Here is a 21,574-nt window from a genome sequence, read left to right as displayed (position 1 = left end):
GGTTTTGTCCATAAATAATTGATCATAAATAGTTTGAATTGGTCCTGGACCAGCAACCTGGGGCACCCCTGCTAGTGTCCCGAGGCACCCCTGGTAGCCACGGCACACAGTTTGGGAACCACTGCTGTATGAGATATTTTGGCCCACTCTTCCATGCAGATCTTCTCTAGATCTGTCATGTTTTGGGGCTGTCACCGGGCAACACAGACTTTCAACTCCCTCCACAGTTTTTAGATTTGGTTGAGGTCTGGAGACTGGCTAGGCTACTCCAATGAAATGATTTTTACGGAGCCACTCCTTAGTTGCCCGGGTGGTGTGTTTAGGGTCATTGTTATACTGGAAGACCCAGCCATGGTCCATCTTCAATGCTCTTACTGAGAAGGAGGCTTTTGGCCAAAATCTCACGAGTCATGGCCCCAATCATCCTCTCCTTAATACGGATCAGTCATACTGTCCCCTTTGCAGAAAAGCAGCCCCAAAGCATGATGTTTCCAACCCCATGCTTCACAGTGGGTATGGTTTTTTGGGATGCCCTCATCATTCTTCTCCATCCAAACACAGCAAGTGTAGTTTGCACCAAAAAGTTATTTTTTGCTCCCATTTGACTACATAACATTCGCCCAATCCTCATCAGGATCATCCAGATGGTCACTGGCAATCTTTTGATGGGCTTGGACATGTGCTGGTGTCACACGCCACCTCGACATCGCACGGCAGGTACAGTACTCACCCGTCCGTGCTCGCTGGCGGCTGGCATGTGTCCACTGGGGTCCTGGTCAGGCAGGTGGTGGTGGCGTTGTGCGACTGTGAGCGACAGCATGGATTCTCAAAGGCGTCTCAGTCTGGCTGTCAGGAGGCCGGCACCAGGTAACCGTGCCACCATCTTGCTTGAGGGCAAATGTAGTGATTGGCCAGGTCAGATCTTTTCCTCCCATTCTGTCCAGATGGCCTATGGCAGTCCTTCCCTTGCTATAAAAGGGATCTGCCTAGGGCAATCTGGGTCAGTACAAATTGTCTCTTCAGCCTGCAAGCATCTGGGGAGGTCCTGGCTATCCTAGTGCCTATGCACACTGTGCCTTCCAGCTGGTTGTCCCGGCTGGCCTCTGATCCCATCGCTGCTGTCTCTGGTATGCTACACTCTCCACTAGCCTTCCTTCCTGGATCTTCCCCAGTTCATCACAATACTCTCATGTTCTGATCCCGGGTCCAATCTTTAATCATCCAATCTCCAATCATCCAATCTTCAATCATCCAATCATCCAGTCGTCCCATCATCCAATCTTCAATCTTTCTATCCTCAATCTTCAGGTATATCATCTTTATTCTTCAAATTCAAGTCGTCTGATCCTTGTCTTGTCTTCTAAGAAATACTTGCCTGAATTATCTTGTTTATGCAAAGGACTGCCCTTCTTGTTTTGTCTTGCTATGAATCAGAGACTTGCCTTCTATTATTATTTAATCCACTCAAGAAGTATTGATGTCAATTATGTTATTCCTGTTATGTTATGAGTTCATTCATTAAAACTGCTAGTTTTAACCCATATCCTGTTGGTCACATCTCTCTTCTGAAATACGCACGACACCATCAAATCCACCCACTGTGACCGTTGGCTTAAGCAGGGGGACCTTTAGGGCACTGCAGGATTTGAATCAATGACAATGTAGTGTGCTACTAATGGTAACCTTTGTGACTGTGGTCCCAGCTCTCTTGAGGTCATTGACCAGGTCCCCCTGTGTAGTTCTGGGCTGATTCCTCACCGTTCTCAAGATCATTGATACCCCACGAGGTGAGATCTTGCCTGGAGCCCCATGTTGAGGGAAATTGTCAATGATCTTGTATTTCTTCCATTTTTTAATAATTGCACTAATAATGGCCGTTTCAGGGCTATTCACACCTTCATCAAAGGGCGTCTTTGATGAAGGTGTGTATAGCACCGAAACCGCCTGTCAGGGCGCTGGATATTGTTCCTCTCACTGTCTTCAGCTCTTGTCTGATATCGACATGATGATATGTACTGAACTGTGAGGTGTTTCCAGGTATTTTCTGGGAGGGTGTGTGACATCAGTTCCAGCCTATCTCTGTCCAGTGGCATAACAATGGCCACCCCGCAGTGGCTTGGGGGAGCCAGCGCCGAAGGAGTCTGCAGGGAGCACCGGTTCCTTCTCTCCCTCCCCCCTCCCAAGTGAATCGTTGTCAGCGTTGTCTGCTTCCAACCAGCCCAAGCAGAGCCTGGGTTCTGCATGGGTTTGCAGAACCCGTGCACCTCCTCTCCCTGCTTTCTCCAGGGTAATCCATGGACAGGGTTGTCTGCTCCCACCTAGCCCAGCAGTCGAGCCTGCAAGTGGGGTACAGGCTTGCAGAAGCCGTGCGCCACCCAGGGCCGGCTCTACAACTAGGCAGCTTTAGGCAGCTGCCTAGGGCACCGGGATCTGGGGGGGCACCACCAAGTCTGCCTATCAAAAAATCAAGGATGTCTGTGAGGATCCTTGTTGTACTTAATGCAGGTGGTTGCTGTGGAACCTCTACAACCTCACCTCCATACTTTCTCTTCAGGCATACTTCCCTACTTTGCTGCCCTCTCTTCTTGTACTCTGTTGTGGGTGGCAAAGGGGAGGGTGCTGGGGGCCTCCAGAGAAAGCAGAGGTCTGCCCACCTAACTGAGGGGCTGGGAGGACCACTCAATTTTGGGAGGCTCCCTGCCATTCCAGAATGTTAGGCAATTATGCATTAAGGGGTTGGAAAATGGTTCTTGGTGGCAGTATGGGGGAGGGGGGGTGGTAGTAGGTTGAAGTTTTGCCTAGGGTGCTGAAAAGTCTTACACCGGCCCTGGCGCCACCTCTCCCTCCTCTGTGAAGCGTGGGCAGCATTGTGTGCTCCAACCCAGCCCAACAGAGCCTGCAAGCGGGGTGTAGGCTTGAAGAACCTGCACTTCATGCTCCTCTATGGCAGCAGCAGCAAATATGAAACATCCAGAAGGGGTATGCTGCCACTGGGGGTGTGTGTGTACTTTCACTGATATGTTATTATAAATTACATTATATGAAGGGCATCTGTTATCACCTAGTTGGTGTGACAGATCCCACAGAAGAAGATAAACTTTTTTCTTTATAAATCTCTAAATTTTTATTATGTGATGGATAAGGGCAGACTGAATGTAAGGGTATAATGTATAGAGGTATTTCCTGTAACTGTATACATTAATTCTGTAATTTAGTTTTGTGGTACATTGCGTTATGGGCATTATAGAGTGGCATAATGTGTAATGGGCATTACAGTGTGTGGCATAATGTGTTATGGGCATTAAGGTATGTGTCATAATGTGTAATGGGCATTACAGTGTGTGGCATAATGTGTTATGGGCATTAAGGTATGTTTCATAATGTGTAATGGGAATTTTGGTGTGGCATAATGTGTAATGGACAGTGTGTGGCATATTCTGTATATGGGCACTGTGGTGTGTGGTATAATATTTAATAGACATTACAGTGTGTAGCATATTTTGTGTAAGGGACACTATGGTGTGTGGCATATTGTGTAAGAGGCATTATCATGTGTGGTACAATGTGTAATGATCATTACAGCCAACTTTTTTGGCTGGGGGTAGCAAAACTTTCTAGTTACGCCACTGTCTCTGTCGCAGACTTGTGAAAGGGTCAGAAATACGCACACTTGCACAGACTGTGAAAATGGTGAGTGAGTTGCAAATTGATTATGCAGATCAGCGATCCGCTACCAAGTAATTTGCGGACTTGCACAGGGCGTGTTTTCACTCTGTAGTGCAGAAGCTATCTGATGGCAGGGCACTGCAAATTCACAGAACATCAATGAGGTTGAATAATGCCCAATATCCACTAATTAAAAAAGGTTCTTTCCTCTTTTTAAAAAGGTGCCCTTATTGAAGCCAATTTTTTTTTTGTTTTGATTAGGAGTATTTTACAACAGGTAAAGGTACATTTTAGAACCAAGCTTGCAATGAGTAGGAGTGAATTATTTTTGTGTACGTTTGCTTTGATACATTGTGTTTCAAAGGGTGTGGATCAGTTGGTCACCAGCAAGTTGTTAGACAGTCATTAGGTCGACATGCATTTAGGTCGACATATGTCTAGGTTGACATGCAGGAAGGTTGACATGAGTCTAGGTCGACATGGGTTAAGCCGAGAGGGTCATAAGGACTACAGGGTGATTAGGTCAAAAGTCAAAAGGTCGACATGAGGTTTTTCACTGTTTTTTTTACCATGGACATATGTTAAAGTGCACCGCGTCCCCTCGCATGGCTCGCTGTGCTCGACATGCTTTGGGCTATTTTGTTCTACCACCATGTCCTAGTGGATGGTAGGGCATGAAATACCACCTGTCGGCACATGTCAGCATATGCCCATAGCAACATCACATCTGAAGTAGAATACACATTTTAGTAAATCCCCCCCCCCATGTGTCAGAATTGTCTTGTGTATGAATTTCCAGTAACTACATGTATTTATCTGGTTTGAGGCTGGCCCTTTATATAAGAATTACACCTTTGTACAACTTACCTACAGTACAGCACTTCTAGTGAATGAAGGTGTCTCCTGTAAATAAAATAGGTGTACTAGGCAGACCAAGGCATTCTGTTATGTGTGACTCTGCTAACTTAGCTGAAATAGGAACACCTTAAATACACAACTTCTTTTAAAATATTTGATGCAGAGTGACCTCAGTAATAAATGAAAGTAAAGTAATGTGACCTTCTTTGTGGCATTTCAGGTAATCCTGCTACCTAGCTGCGGATTATATGTACGTTTGTTCAGTTAAACAATGCATTTAAGATGGCTGATGTCATTAAGTATTAGAGGGCTAGATTCTCTAAACTTCAAAAGGGATGAAATGGAGAGTTATAAAAAGCCAGCCAATCAGCTCCTACCTGCCATGTCACAGACTGTGTTTGAAAAATGTCAGGCAGGAGCTGATTGGCTGGCTGTTTATCACTCTCTATTTTATCACTTTTGAAGCTTAGAGAATCTGGCCCAGGATGTCTGTGTATGCTGTAAGAATTCTCTTACAGATTGTACCATAAGTTTTCTAATGCCTTAAGCAAAACATACTAATAATGATTCTGTAATTTTGTTAATGTTCTCCAGCACAAAATTATCAAATTGTTTTATATAATTTAATACGGACAGGATTTCTAGAGAAGGGTTCCAAATGATTGATTTTAGAGTGATTTTCACCAGGCAATGTAGAATTTATAATAAGAATGTAAAGCGCTATACCTGCCAGTGGGCGAGATGTACTCAGTTTGAAAAGTGATAAAATCCACCACCTAATAAGCTCCTAATTGTAATTTGTAAAATACAGCCTGTGACATGACAGTTGAGAGCTGATTGGCTGGTGGATTATCACATTCTATTTGATCACTTTTCAAGCTTGGTACATCTGCTCCATAAAAGTGCAGTTTATGTAAATGAATATAGTACAGGTTGAGTATCCCGTATCCGAGTATCCGTTATCCGAATTATTCCGAAAACCATACATTCCAGAAAGTGGAAAAAAAAATATTTTTTTGCTAAAAACTCACTGGGGACATTTGTAACAGCACTACTGGTGACATGATATGTAACTGGCACTATATATGTGCAAGAAAATGATTGCTTGGCATTCAAATTCAATATCTGAGATAGTACACAAATTTAGTTTCATGTTTTGAAACCTTGTTTTTTGAACAAATAAAATATATTTGTGTGTATTTTATGTGGTAATAAAATATATTTGTGTGTATTTTATGTGTTTATACAGCATACATGCAAGATACTTCAAAATACATAATTGAAATATTAAAATATTCCGAAATACGGAATAATCCGTTATCCAAAATTCTCCTGGTCCCGAGCATTTTGGATACGGGATACTCAACCTGTACTACATACATATGCAGTGGCAGGACCAATGATCATGGCAAACCCTTCCACCCTTCATACTGCTTGTAATCTGTGGAGAAGGGATTTCTGGGCAAGTGGAGCCCCCACCTCCCAAATGTGTCTATTTATTTTAATATACTAAATATAACCACTAAAACAAACCAAAAACATGAATTCCAGTCAAAAACTATTTATTATAGATGCTATAATGATTTATCACATATGAGAAGTTAATGCTTTCACAGAAAAATAAATCCAATTTAGAGAAAAATGGTGAAAGCTACTGTATATAAATTCATGTTATTCTTTTTTTTCCCTTTATGGAAATCAGATACCAGCATGTTCATTTTTTAGCTTAGCTACAATACTAAAAGTTTACCTATTTAGAAAATGGTTTCTAAAATGATCCGAAGCTGACTTTTGCCTGCCAATGAAGTTTGGGCCTGATTCTGCTTGGATCGGTCCCCGGCATATTCGCTTTGGGGACCGATGGTGCGGCTCTGTGCATGCCTATGGCCGATTTATACGCATGTACAGGGCCGCCGTGCAAACAGCTTGGGTGACTATCACAGTACCCGAGGCTTTTGCACAGGTAAGGGAGGGAGCGGGTTGGTCAGGGGCTGTAGCAGAGGAACACCCAGAGTTTTAAGAGCATACTCATGAGACCGCTGGGCGTTCCCCTGGTGGGCAAAAGGCTGATGTCCTCTTCTGCCGACTCCGGTGGAAATAAAATTCTGTTTAGACTGACTTCTGTTTCCGAAGGGGAGAGAAATGACCCAATGGCGACAATTAAATGATTTCTCTTCCCTTCGGCTGCATGCGAGGGGATATGGGTGGGCACTGGCAGTGTGTGGGGGGGGGGTGAGGTGGGTCTGCGTGAGGCGTTAAGACACCCGCTAAGCAGCAAATGCCCCCTGCTTAGCGAACTGTAGTGAATCAGGCCCCTTGTGTGAAAGGAGTAGGAACTACTGTCTGAAACATATAGGGTATTCGCTCTAATACATTAGGTGTACGTTCATCCCAGTCAGTGAAAGGCAAGTTGGAGTTTCGTCGTCCCCCCTCCCTTAGGAAACAGGAAAAACAAATATGTGTGTGTTGGGTGCCTGCTCTAGGGCAGGATCAGACTCAAGAGAATCAGCTGTCTGCAGCATACTGAATCCTCGGTGGGTCCCATCTCACAGTCCAGCAACAGTGGCTGAAGCACAGGCTGAGCGGTACCAGGTGCAGATCTGGTCCTAGGCATAGGCAAATTAGGCAAATGCCTAGGGCGTTTGGAATGCATATGGGCACCAGCAGCTTCTGCTGATTAAAATGATATGCAGCATGCCTATATTCTGTGTGTGAGTGAGGCTGTATCTGTATATGAAATAGTGTATTCATGGAAATCACTGTAACATAGCATTCCGTATGCACATACAGCCACAGTCGCACACAGAATATAGGCATGCTGCATATCATTTTAATAATCAGAAGCTCCTTGTGTGTCCTGGTCACATAACAATGCAAATAAGACAAATTTTCAGCAAAAAAGGCACCCAACGTTAGCAGAACTGGCCAGGAGCTGCATGTTGTATTAAGGCAAGATGTATGAGGAAACATCTGTATTCAAGCCGAGGCAGAGGTCACAGTGTTAGCGACTGTGTGAGTGCTGTCTGCGGGTGGGTTGGTTGTGCAATAGTGTTCGGCATATGTGTAAGGGGCATTATGTGCGTCATGTATAAATGCATTAATAATGTGTGACATATGTGTAACAGGCATTATGTGTGTCATGTGTATAAGGGCATTAATAATGTGCAACATATGTGTAAGGGGCATTATGTGTGTTATGTATAAATGTATTAATAATGTATGACATATGTTTAACAGACATTAAGTGTATCATGTGTATAAGGGTTTTAATAATGTGCAACATATGTGTAAGGGGTATTATATGTGTCGTGTATAAGGGCATTAATAATGTGTATCATATGTGTAAGGGGCATTATGTGTGTCATTATGTGTCATGAAGGGCATTAATAAAGGTTGGCATATGTGTAAGGGGAATTATGTTTATAAGGACATTAATAATGTATGTCATGTGTAAGGGGCATTACTGTGTGGTATTATCAGGGGTGCCGAGAGAAAGGGCTAGGGGGTACAAATTACCCAAGCCAAAGTCTGATGGAAGGGCCCAGTGGGGGCCCCGGACCCCCTCCCCTTAAGTGAAAGCAGCAGCTGCAGCTCTTCTCCTCTGCCCAGCACACACTGCTTTGTGCTGGGTTGCAGTGTGGCCATGAAGGTGCTTAAAATACAATATTTTCTCAGGATTTTTTTCTAAGGGTATAATGTGAATAATGTGAGGAGTAATGTATATAAGGTAAAGTGGTACTATTATGTAATGTAACGTGAATAAGGGACACCATCGCATGATATAATGTGAATAAAGTTGCACTACTGTGTGGCATAATTTGAATTGGGGGTACTATTGTGTGGCCATGCCCCTTCCCAGCAAGAACACACCCCTGTTTGGGCTGCACACTGAATGTGTGCGCTGTTTCTATTTAAAATATTGCAGGTAGGAGCACCAAAATGATGACTGCTATGATGAGGGTTGATGGTGCTGGGAAAGGGGAGCAGGTTCAGAGGCGGAACTAGGGGGCACCAGCCAAAATCTTGCCTAGGGCGTCATTTAGGCTAGGGCCGGCTCTGACCAGGTGGGGGCAGTCTTGACCCCTATGATAATTTCAGACAGTGAAGAAATATATATATATACAGAGGGGTGCAGTTGGCACTCTCCACAAGAAGTCAGCTTCGCTGCGTGCCTTTGCTGTAATAGGATAAAGACAGTGTTCCCAGGTAGGCAAAATGCTTTCCCAGAAACGAGCACGTCACTGGTCACTGCAGCATGGATTCAAAAAGCACTTTCCAATTATTGAGAAATGATGCATGCGCAGGACCAGTTCTGCGAATGTACAGAACAGGACCTGCGATCGCATCTCAAAAATGCAAATGCCTCTCCCTGATTAACAGGCAGAGGTGTTTATGTGGAGGGACAGGGTGCAGTTGGGAAACCGGGGGCATGTTGCGAGTCATATGTGATCATATGTGATCCATGCTGAATTAGGCCCTCAGTCATTAATGGATCTCCTGTACAGCAGCATGGCACTTAATGAACAAGAGGCAAACATTTCTCTCTGCAGGTTTTCATACCACTTTACTTCACTACCTACAGTACACCAATAATGACTACAGTATTGTGTTAGGAATGATTAGACGATTATAGAAGAGTTCCATGATGGAGACTATTAAGAGAGCACTATCTACAAATTATGGGATCATAGTGTATGATGTGCTCAGAGATGAGACTCTGTAGCATAAGGTATGACATGATCAGCAGAACTTCATAAGCTCCGCCTTGGTGCAGCCTCTCTGGCAGCAGGATAAAGCTGGTCCTGTACTTCTCTTCATCCGCAAACTGACACCTTGCTGGTCCTCACTCACTAGTGGGTCATACAGGACGCCTTGCAACTGTTCCATAGTGGGATCATTCTTCTGCAAAGATGTGTAGGCGGGATTTGGAGCTCCATGCCTTTCTGAGTACAGTGCATTCAGGCGATCAGGCTCCTCCAACGAAATTCTGTTAAGCCAGTCCAGGAAATCTCCTACAATAAGAGTAAAAGGTGATGCAGGAGAACCACTTTGCATAAATCCCTGATACCTAATACATTTCAAATATATTGTTATATCTATGGTTTTGTTAGTGATTATTGACAAATACCATAGCACAAAGAGCCAACATATGCTAGAACTCACCTCACCAGTTTAATACAATAAAAACTAAAGCTGCCTATTTTTTAGGGTGACTTCTCTGAAGGGAGAACTCACCAGAGATCCCTCTTGAGCTGCCCGGAACCACCCGGGTGGCAGTACTCATACAATATATTGTATGCAGGGATTTTGCATGCGACCCCCAGCCAACCTCTACACCTATAGTGCAGCATTCAGGCTCCGGTGCAATGCGCATACCGTGCATCACATTGGAACTGATGTCAAACCCATGTGATTTGCCCCAGTGTATGGGTACCTTAACTTTTCATTGGATGCTTTGGGTTAAAATACTTGTATTTCAGCTGCACAATTATTGATATATTAAAGATGCCCTTATATTTATACTACACTACGGTTCCAATTCAGATCTGATCCCTGGGTTGTGAATCTTCGGAGCCCTGTGATCAGCGGTGTAGCTAGGAGCCATGGTGCCCGGAGTAAGGGCATGTTTCCCATAATTACCATAGGTGCAAGGGGTGCAGCTTCTATGGGGCCCAGAGCTGAAGGGGTCCATATTTGCTGTTTAAGTGATATGTTTTACATACATTTATCACCATCAGATGCTAAAAAGGGGGCCCTTTCAAACTATTGCTATGGGCCCCACGAATATCTGGGTACACCTCTGAGATCATCAGATCAGTGCATTTCCCTGAACTGGTTATATGGCACAAAGGTACAGATATATTAAGCCTGGTAAAGTGATAAAGCAGTGATAAAGTGGAAGGTGATAACACACCAGCCAATCAGCTGTGTTTGAAAAACGACAGGAGTTGATTGGCTGGTGTTATCACCTTCCACGTCATCACTGCTTTATCACTTTACCAGGCTTAAAACATCTGCCACAATGATCACTATGGCTACATACATTTTCATGGTTTCTCATGGCCTCTTATCTGGAACCACTTGTAAAACACAATACATGAGCAACCATGAAATGCATCAGTGTCTTTTCATCAGTAAGTAGATCTTACTAATAGCTTGGGGGCTCATTTACATTTGGATGTAAGTAATTTTTAAAATACGACTAGGGGTTAAAGTGAGGGGGAATAGGGTGGAACTAAGTTCAACCACCTCTAATGGTAAAGTAAACTGAGTTATACCTCTACCACAGTCCTGAACAGTAATTCCAACAGAAAAGCCTGTCCTAGCAGCTTCTTCTTCTGGCTTGGTGTATATACAGTATGATGTGATACCATCACTGCCGTTGAAGTGAAGAAGGGCAACAAAGTGGAACTGGCTCTGTGGAACAGCCTCTGTACATGCTGAAGACAGGTGAGAGGGGGCTGGAGGGACTCAGAGGTGGGGAAGCTGCTGGAATGGAACTGCTGAGTGACATGGAGTTCCACCACCTCTCCAGGACCACTTTAAGCCCTGGACATGGCTCACAGATAAAGCAGTACACCTCAGCACATATATGTTACTTTTACAATCTCCCTGAAATGCCTTATTTAAACATATGCAAGTATATCCCTATCCTTACCCTCCAGTGCTCCCAGGCTTCTCCTTGATGCCAGCTCCAACCACAGTTTCATGCTAAGAGCTTGAAGTAGCCAAGGAATATCGATGCTGGGTCTCCAAACTCCCCCAATTCCCAGCATTGGCATAATTCAACATACTGTACCTTACAGCGCTTGTTCATTAGATAAAATGTTTAATTTATAGCCTTCACTAGAGCTGCTGCACATATTCTAATGCAGGCCTTACCATTATGTGGCTCTACAGCTGTTAGGAGACTACATAACCCACCATGCCAAGCAATATTTTTAGCATTCCCCAATAGGAAAGCTGTGCCAAGCATGCTGGGATATGTAGTTTCACAACAGCTGGAGAGATACAGGTTTGCCAGGCCTGTCCCAGTGCAAGTCTTCAGTTTTTTTTAACCATTGTTCTAGATATATATATATATATATATATATATATATATATATATATATATATATAAATATAAAAAATAGCGCATCTTTACAATGATTTAAAACAAAATCTAAACACAGAGGGCCAGATGTACTAAACTTGAAAAGTGATTAAATGGAGAGTGATAAACCACCAGCCAATCAGCTCATAACTGCCATGTTACAGGCAGTGTTAGGAAAATGACAGGTTGGAGCTGATTGGTGGTTTATCACTCTCCATTTTATCACTTTTCAAGGCTTAGTACATATTGCCCATAAAAAAATAATGCATGTATATAGCGATTTATCAATTAAATAAATTGGAGCAAAATCAATTGAATAAACAATTCCATATATTTAAAAACAAATAAGATGTCATGATCTATAAAAGCCAAAACAGTCCACATTAATTTCTTCACACAAACTACTGGCTTAATATATTTATCTGTTTAGGTAATCACCAGTATCCTGGATACTCACTGTAAGGGTTAACTCTATCCTGGCCAGGCTCCGGTGAATACCTCTTCCACCTGGATCCTCCACATGACATGACAACTGTCCGGATGAAATCTCTTCCACACAGCCTGATCCCAACATCTGAGACCTCCATTGCCTGGCACCAACTTGGAATTATAAAAGCAAGCAACAGACTACACAGGCAGAACCGGAGACACATGGCTTTTGGAATTATGTGTCTGACCTGCTGTAGTGACTAGTGGACTGGCCAGCGCCTTATAAATTACACATGAATCATTATCTGTTCAAGGTCTGTAAGAAAAGGAGATTCTTGGAAATAACCCTGTAAAAGAACACCACAGAAAAGGCGAGGACAACCTCAGGGCTAACAGCTGCAAAAAGGTGGCCCCAATTTTCATATATTCATTTTAGGTTTCTGGTTTGTTAAAAGATGGAATAAACTTCCCTGGGTTTATTTACTAAGATGGAAGTTCTATTGAAGATGCAATGTTGTCCATAGCAACCAATTAGAATCTACTTATTTATTTAGCATCTTCTGGGGAAAAATAGATAGAATCTGCTTGGTTGCCCAAAGCAACATCCCTTCTTGAATCGACTCCAAGCAAATAAACCACCTCTAGTCTCACCAGAGGCAGAACTCTGGGAGGCAATGGAGTCATCTGCCACCGGGCTCCTGCTCCCAAGGGGTCACCTCTCCTCCCCTGCAAGTTAAGTCTATTAATGGAAAGCCATTTCCATTGTGACATATATGTGTTCTCGCCAGTGGCTTAGCCACCGTGCGGCAGCCCCCGCCACTGCTTGGAGGAGCAAGCGCTGCGGGGGTGCCGGGTTCGATGCAGTACAGGTGCTGTCAGTGTGAGAAGTGCAGAGGCGGCCGACAGCAATATCAGCAAGGTGCAGAGAGGGACCTTGTTGATCTTGCTGCCGGCCGCCTCTGCACTTCTCACACTGACAGACAGCAGCGCCAGCAGCAGGAAGCAGGGGCGAAACCCTTCCCTCCCGGAGGACCTCACTGTCGCGTCAAGAAGACTCCGGAACCGTTGCCAGGGATACGAGACGGTCTGGACATGGAGACGCTGATCCAGGCCTGGAGCTACTTTCGCCGCAGGAAATTCAAGCTGTGCTCTCAGGCCAGTCGCTGGATCTTGGAGAAGGAGCCCTGTGACCAGGTACCATGGCGGATGTGTGCCGTGGCCTGGGGTGTGATGGGGTGGAGGGCTGTGTGCTGTGGCCGGGGGTGTGATGAGGTGGAGGGGGGGGGGAGGCACAGATTTTTTGGCTTGGGGGTGCAAAATTTGAAGTTACGCCCCTGGTTCTCTCTTTATATACAGTATATATATATACATATATATGTAGCTATATATTTCATAATCCATGACATATATAGCCCTAATGAACTCAGCAGCAAGTGTTACCTGTAATATATATATATATATATATATATATATATATACACACATATATATATATATATATATATATATATATATATATATAGCCTGCTGTGTTTGTGTGTGTCTGTAGATCTGGGTACTCCATCATCACATCAGAGAGAGAATCTGATCCAGATTACCCCTGAGGAAGTCCTAAGGGAAGAAACGCGTAGGGTCGCATCTGTGAAGTCCTCAATGAGAACACCTATTTTTCTCTGGTCTGTCTCTCTCTCTCTCCTTCCCTGCCATCTCTCTTTATCCCTGGCTTGTCTCTTTTTTCCCTGGTCTGTCTATCTCTTTATCCCTGGTCTGACTATCTCTTTATCCCTGGTCAATCTATCTCTCTTTCCCTTGTCTGTCTTTCTCTCTCTCTTTCCCTGGTCTGTTTCTCTCTTTATCCCTGGTCTGTCTCTCTCTCTATCCCTGTTCTGTCTTTCTCTCTCCCTTTCCCTTTCCTGTCTCTCTGTCTCTCTGGTCTGTCTTTCTTTCTCTCTCTTTCTTTCTCTCTCTCTCTGGTCTCTCTTTCCCTGGCCTTTCTCTCTCTCTATCCCTCTTTCCTGGCCTGTCTCTCTCTTGCTTGGCCTGTCTCTCTCTCTCTCTCTCTCTCACACTTTACCTGGTCTGTCTCTCTTTTTCTCTGGTCTGTCTCTCTCTTTCTCTCTCTCTCTGGTCTGTCTCTCCCTTGTATGTCGATATCTCTCTTTCCCTAGCCCATCTCTCTTTCTTTACCTGGTCTGTCTCTCTCTCTTGCCCTGCTCTCTCTCCATTTCCCTGGTATGTCTCTCTCTTTCCCCCTGGTCTTTTTCTTTCTCTCTCTGTCCTTGTTTTCTCCCTCAGGTCTCTTTCTCACTTACAGTCACTAGCAAAAAAACACATATCATGTAATGTTTATATATTGAGGGGGCCCCAGAGATTTCAGCCGTGTACCATATCCCAAGATCTCTTTTGCCAGCCCTGACTGCAGGACATGGTAGGACACCATGCAAGCACCGCTGGCTGGTGACTGACAGGGGAGGCTGCCTCTGATCTGCACAACCTGCCTGCTCATAGTTTCCAGTGAGGCCATGGAGGGACAGGACATGGAGGAACAGTGTTGGGGGGGAGCGGAACAGGAGATTAAGAAACAGTGTCCGGTCCGGTGAGTATCACATTATGTTTAAGGGGCACTGGTGTGTGAAATTATTAAAAGCAAAGTGAAGATATAGAAGAAGAAAGGGTCTTCTATATCTTCATTTTGTTTTAATAATTTCGCTACTTATTATCTCTTGCAAAGGGAACATATATATAAAAAAGGTTGCATACAATTAATAAAATTGAGAACCTTCAAAATAAATGATGACCGGTTAGGTCAATGTGTAAATATACACCAATAAAGTATACACCTAATTGTAGGTATGTTTTTATAAAGAGTCTAAAATAGACATTGTGGGTGAGGAGTGCGTCCCGTCCAAACTGATTTCTTTCTCTTTGTTTCAAATGTGTTAATATTAAATCAGGGGGCTGCACCCTAGCAGGTCAGGAATTGTATTTGGATAAAACTCCTGGCAGGCTGACAGTTCTTCCACCCACAAAACAATACAAACTATTACCACTAAACTTATGGTGCGGGTCTCCCAATCCCTTTCTGGCCCATATATCCGCCTTACTCTCTTGCTTCACCTCCTGCTCCCCTAAAGGCTTCATTTTCTCCTTATCAGGACTGGCTCTACCATTAGGCATCTTTAGGCAGCTTCCGAGGTTCTCCAGAATCTTGGGGGTGCTTCCGAGTCTGACTTTTACAAAACTAAAGGTGCCCATACACGTTGAGATATGGGGCGGTACTTTTTGTGCTTTGAAATGTGCCATGCGATTGTGGCACTTGTAGGGGCAGGGACGGATTGGGGAATAAATGTGGCCCTGGAAAATTTCTGTAAGTGGCCTCATGTGGGCGGCACTAAATCAACAATGGGTGGAGCCGGCATAGCAGTAGGCGGGATTACTAAATCAGTATACGTAGCGACATCGGTGACAGGCAAGGCTAAAGCATCAGATTCGGTACTTGTTTCTTAAGGCCCCCATACACTATGCAATTTTGAGCCCATTTCACCCGATTTTGGCACTTTGGGCAGATAAATCTGGTGAAATCGGCCCAAAATCGGAAGTTTGTGACCTCTGATATGATCTGATGCGCGTTCCCGCGCGCATCGGATCAGGGCGTCGGACCTGCTGAACTTAAGATATATCGGAATCTGACCCATCATGGGCACATCGTGGGTACCCACAATGTTTCAGTTCCGATATATCTATGGGTACCTCGTGTGGCCGCGGGAGCTAGCCTGACCCCTCTCGGGGACCAGTCCGGGGGAGCGGCATGAGCAGGCTGGGAGCGGCAGGCGGGGACCGCAGACACAGAGCAGAGACCGGGGCGTGGCGGGAGAATAGGAAGAAATCCTATTCAAAAGGCTGCCCAGTCTTTTGAATAGGATTTCTTCCTATTCTCCCGCCACGCCCCCGGTCTCTGATCTGCGCCTGCGGTCCCCCCCTGCCGCTCCCCCGGACCTGTCCCCCGCTCTCAGCCTGCCACTGCCGGATGCCGCTGCCCCGGACCTGTCCCCCGCTCTCAGCCTACCACTGCCGCATGCCGCTGCCGATCCCCCGGACCTGTCCTCCGCTCTCAGCCTGCTACTGCCGGATGCAGCTGCCGATCCCCTGGACCGGACCCTGCTCTCCGATCCCCACCTGCCTCTACAACTCTCCAGCAGAGTTGTACTCCTGCCGCTTTCCCAGGTTTTTTTTTTTGCATGTGATAAATCGCACCAGATTTATCACATGTAATAATGGCACATCAAGTGCCAAATATGATCAAGCTCCCCCGGGGAGCTGCTGGGGCAGCTCAGGGGGAAGTTGGGGCCGACTTGTCCTTAGGATAAGTCGGCCTAATGTATAGGGGCCTTTAGAATGGCGCCCACCAAGCAATTTGCTTAGTGGGCTATTCTGCGTAGGAAAATCGCATCGCATGGGCCATTTTAGGGCCATGCGATGTGTGATGCGATTCGAATTTCCTATGTAATTTATTCATTGCTCTCTCTGCCCCAGGCCATCGCATCTGCCGCAAAATCGCATGCAATTTTATAGGGTGTGAGATGCCATGACATTAGGTATACAATGATATGATTGTATGTCCCCAAAATAGGTTTAACTATCCACGCCACCCCGAAGCGTGGCAAGCCCCATGAGGGGCTGCGGAACGCGTCCTCCGACTTTTTCATTACCCCACTATCCACGTCGGCGTGGAGTTGATTTTATATAGTGTGGCGAGTGCAACAAGCCACCGAGCTCGAAGCATGGCGAGCGCTGCAGAATACATGTGAAGTAATCCGCATGCGCTTGCCACGCTATATAAAATCAACTCCACGCCGACGTGGATAGTGGGGGAATGAAAAGGTTGGAGGACGCGTTCCGCTGCGCTCGCCACACTTCGGGCTGGCGTGGATAGTGGGGGTGGGTGCGTTAAACTAATTTTTGGACATTCAATCATATCATTGTATACCTAATGTCATGGCATTGCACACCCTATAAAATTGCATGCGATTTTGCGGGACATGCGATGCAATGCGATGCGATATAGTGGGGTACAATGAAAAACTCCTGTCGACCATGGACTCGCAGATCATCTTCTAGCATCTAACTAGCATTACTGCCACTTTAGCGCCTGTTTACTATATTCAGCCGTCTAACGCAGCAGGATAAACTAACATCGTCAATCTACACCTGGGTCAACCCACTATACCATCACCGGACACAGCAACCCTCCCTCAAAGCTACACTATAAACAGGATAGTATTCCCATCCTCACTAGCCTAACAATATACAGGCTATAAAACTGGCCCACTAATGTGTATCACAACTACAGGCTATGTGTGTGTACCATACTTAGATAAGCACCCTACACTAATGGGGCCTACACAAGGGGGAATTTCAGGGCATTTTCGAAACGATCTCACTAGCAGTGGTGCAAGTAGAAAAAATGTCTTAGTGGTACTGTACCGCGCGCCGGAAAAAATGGTTGTGGTTTTGGGCGTGGTCATATGACACAAGGGGAGTGGCTACATGACAAAACTTTAGAACACGATGACATTTCTGTTTGGGCTTGTGCATTGCATCCTGAACACAAAATGTAGGGGCCAGGATCAAAGTGTAGGAGCCAGACAAACCGTAAATAGGGATTTGCACGCCGAAGTCGCGCGGCTAAAATCTACACAGGACTGCCTGTTACATGTCACACACCCAATACATATTACCCATGCCATAATGCCCGTTACACATTATGCCACACATCGTAATGCCCATTACACATGCCACACACCGTAATACCTATTACAAAAAATACACTGCTTCTGGACACATTTCCATTATGTATTAAGGCCCCATAGAAGCCTATTGGGTTCTTTTCACAACCTTGAAAGATATTCCATCCCTCCTAGCATCCATCACATCAGTCATGTCCTTCTGCATATGTGAAAATGGGGGGATGCACTGGTCGACTGGGATGAAGCAGTGGGTGACAGTGGGAGAGACAGGCGGTGTCTGGTAAAGGGTGACAGATAGTGGGTGATAGAGAAATATTGGGTGACCGAGATAGTGGGTAACAAGGAGATAGTGATGATGTAGCTGGTGGTTGATAGGGAGATAGTGAGGGACAGGAAAATAGAGGGATACGGAGATAGTCAGTGATAAGGAGATAGTCGGTGATAAAATAGTGAGTGACAGGGAGATAGTGGGTGACATGGAGATTGTGGAGGATGTAGTTAGATGGTGATGTAGCTGGTGGGTGATGGAGATAGTGGGAGACAGAGAGATAGAGGGTCATGGAGATAGGTGACGGAGATAGTGGGTGACAGGGAGATAGTTGTGTATGTAGCTTGTGGGCGACAGAGATAGTAGGTGACAGGGAGGCAGTGTGTGATGGAAATAGTGGGCGACAGGCAGATAAGTGGGTGATGTAGCTAGTGTGTGAAAGGTACACTGTGGGTTATGTTCCTAGTAGGTGACAGAGATAATGGACGACATGGACATAGTGGGTGACAGAGTCAGAACGTTTTTTCGGTTGGGGGGGCAAAAAAAAATCTCAGTTTGTCGGCCCTACACTGCGCCAGGTAGCACCCCCATTACACACTAGTGACACTACCATTACACACTGCGCCAGGTAGAGCTCCCGTTACACACTGCGCCAGGTAGAGCCCCAGTTACACTCTGCCCCAGGTAAAAAGCCCTCGTTACACCCTGCCCCAGGTAAAGTCCCCTTTACACACTGCCCCAGGTAAAGCCCCAGTTACACTTTGCCCCAGGTAAAGCCCCCGTTACACACTGCCCCAGGTTAAGCCCCCGTTACACACTGCCCCAGGTTAAGCCCCCATTACACACTGCCCCAGGTAAAGCCCCATTACACACTGCCCCAGGTAAAGCCCCCATTACACACTGCCCCAGGTAAAGCCCCCGTTACACTTTGCCCCAGGTAAAGCCCCCGTTACACACTGCCCCAGGTTAAGCCCCCGTTACACACTGCCCCAGGTAAAGCCCCATTACACACTGCCCCAGGTAAAGCCCCATTACACACTGCCCCAGGTAAAGCCCCATTATACACTGCCCCAGGTTAAGCCCCCATTACACACTGCCCCAGTTAAAGCCCCTGTTACACACTGTGACAAGTAGACACCTGTTACTCACTGCCCCAGGTAGAGGTCCAAAATACACACAATGTTTAGCTCTGGTAGAAAAAAAATGAAAAAGTATATAACCAGGGTGTGAGTGGGTTAATACTCACTGGTGTGGTTCTGGGCTCCGTGCAGCAGCATGAAGAGGGAGGGAGGGGGCGGCTCAGTAACCCGAGTGCAGGGAGTAGAGTTCCTTGCCTCATAGTTGTAGCACGGCAGGAACAGAAAGTATTTCATAGCAGGGAGGGAGGATGTCATGCAGCAGCACCAGCCTGTGCGCAGGGAGAGACTGCCTGTGCTGCAGCTACTGAGGGACGGAGGGGACATTATCAGCTGCTGGACAGGGCTTCCGGCGTCGCTGCCTGTCTGGCAGTTTAACAGGCGCGTAGTGGCAGCATACAGAACGCAGCGGGGATGCAGCCGTAGTGCTATAATAGCAGGAGAGGGAGACAGGAGACCCTGCGCGCCGCCTCAGGCACCGGCTGCGCAGTGAGTGTCGGGGGTCATTTGTTATGGCGGTACGGGGTACCGGCACCATATGTTTTAGCGGTACGCCGTACCACCCCGTACCGCCATACTTGCACCACTGCTCACTAGATCGCTTAGAGCAGGGGTAGCCAACTCCAGTCCTCCACAGCTACCAACAGTTCACATTTTCCAGGTCTCCTCACAGAACCACAAATGAAGTAATTAGCTCCACCTGTGGATCATTGATAATGTGTCAGTGTGTAATGAGTGCACCTGCGAGGTGAGCTGGAAGATGTGTCAGTCAGTAATGAGTGCAGTGCTGTGAGCTGGAAAACCTGAACTGTTGGTAGCTCTCGAGGACTGGAGTTGGCTACCACTGTCTTAGAAAATGCACCTACATGTAGGGGTCATAGCAACAGCTCTCAGCCAATCACTGACTGTCCATTCATTTCTATGTGCGCCCGCTGCTGTCCGGCTTCCCCCACACTACAGGGTGCCCATCACTGCGTTCACCGCCCCGGACCACCGGCTCCCTGCTTGCGGCGATCACCGCCCAGATCAGTGCGCCTCCCCTGCCCGGCTCCTCGCATCAGCTCCCCATATGCCACGTCCCCTGCCTAATTCTCTCTGCACATGTTACATCTGCCCCACCTGCAGTGCACATGGTTTTGACCATCTAAGAAGGAATTTGTCAGAAAGAGTTAACTAGAATAACCCCCATAGACTCTATAAATAGTAGTTCCCAAAATCTCTTTAACAGCCTGAATGTGGCTTAGGAAGGGGCCGATGGTGGGGGGGGGGGGGTCTATTTATGCACATATTTGCGCATGTGCAAACCCCCTGCTCAAATGCCTTCAGTAAGTATCACACTCGCCGAGGCATTCACATGAGTAGGGGAGAGGGGGGGTTAGCAGGCGGCGGCATCAGGGGAACGCCCAGTGTTTTATGGGCGTCCCAATAAAAACACTCGGCGTTCACCTGGAAACGCAGATGGGACAATGTCTGCTTGGGCCGGGCGGCTGACATCACATCAGCGCCTGTCCCCTTTTCGGCGGATAGTGGCTGTAATACAATTCAGTTCAGACTGACTATTACCAAAGGCAGGAGCAATCATTCGATGGTGAGCGACCATCAAATGATTTCTCCTGGTAGCGACTGCATGAGAGGGGATGTGTTAGCAACACACCCTCTCCCTCGCATGCTAATGAAGGGATTTGGGGGGTGGCTGTTCGGCGGGGCAGCGTTAAGGTGCTCGCTAGGCAGCGGATATACGCTGCCTAGTGAGCCAAACTGAATCAGGACCTAAATCCGGCTAGTACTGAATAAGTTCCCCCCTTTGACATCAGGGGTATTCATCATGGGTGCACAAGCATACCCCCATAAACCTGAAAGCAGCCTTTTAAATAGGAGACACACTCCTGCATTTCCTTAAAGTACCTTCTCCCCCACACCGCACCGCTTGCCTGCTCTTCCTTTCCCCAGCCGAGCCTCCTAAAGGTGCCCACACACCAGAACGATTTTTGTGGCCGATTTTCGACCGATTGTACAAAAAAAAAAAAATCGGCCGATATTTACCGATTTTTACCGATAAATCGGCCAAAAATCGTTGTAGTGTCTGTGCACTTTAACTGCAGCCTGGCATACCTTCCCACACCCAGCAGCAACTCTACTCACCATCACTGCAGGGCCAGGGCCTCACCTTCTGCTGCTAAAGGCCGGAGTCCTCCTGTCTTGCTGGGCGTCTACACTGAGGCTGCAGATGTCGCCTGGCCCAGCTGTAAAGTCCCAGCAGCGAGGGGGTAGTTTTGTTCCTTGTGGGACAGCAGCTGCACCGCGTTCTCCTCCCTGCACGTTTACAGGAAGGCTTCCCCAATCCCCAATCTATCCTCATGGTGGCTACTGGGCTCCT

General features: G+C 46.3%; 1 protein-coding gene across 1 annotated transcript; it reads right to left on the bottom strand.

The window, feature by feature from the left end:
• Positions 1-6,069: 6,069 nt before the first annotated feature.
• INSL3 (insulin like 3) lies at positions 6,070-12,322 on the bottom strand. The gene is made up of 2 exons (XM_083181752.1): positions 12,075-12,322; positions 6,070-9,536 (listed from the first exon to the last, which is right to left on the bottom strand). Exons 1-2 carry the CDS (start codon positions 12,268-12,270, stop codon positions 9,265-9,267), a joined length of 468 nt encoding a protein of 155 aa, XP_083037878.1. The 5' UTR covers positions 12,271-12,322; the 3' UTR covers positions 6,070-9,264.
• Positions 12,323-21,574: the final 9,252 nt, after the last annotated feature.

Source organism: Crinia signifera, chromosome 1 (genome assembly GCF_055691185.1).
Source record: "Crinia signifera chromosome 1, ASM5569118v1, whole genome shotgun sequence".
In the NCBI taxonomy this organism is placed as follows: Eukaryota; Metazoa; Chordata; class Amphibia; order Anura; family Myobatrachidae; genus Crinia; species Crinia signifera.
The sequence above is the reverse complement of the archived record's forward strand: the minus strand, read 5'-3'. Positions and strand labels throughout refer to the sequence as shown.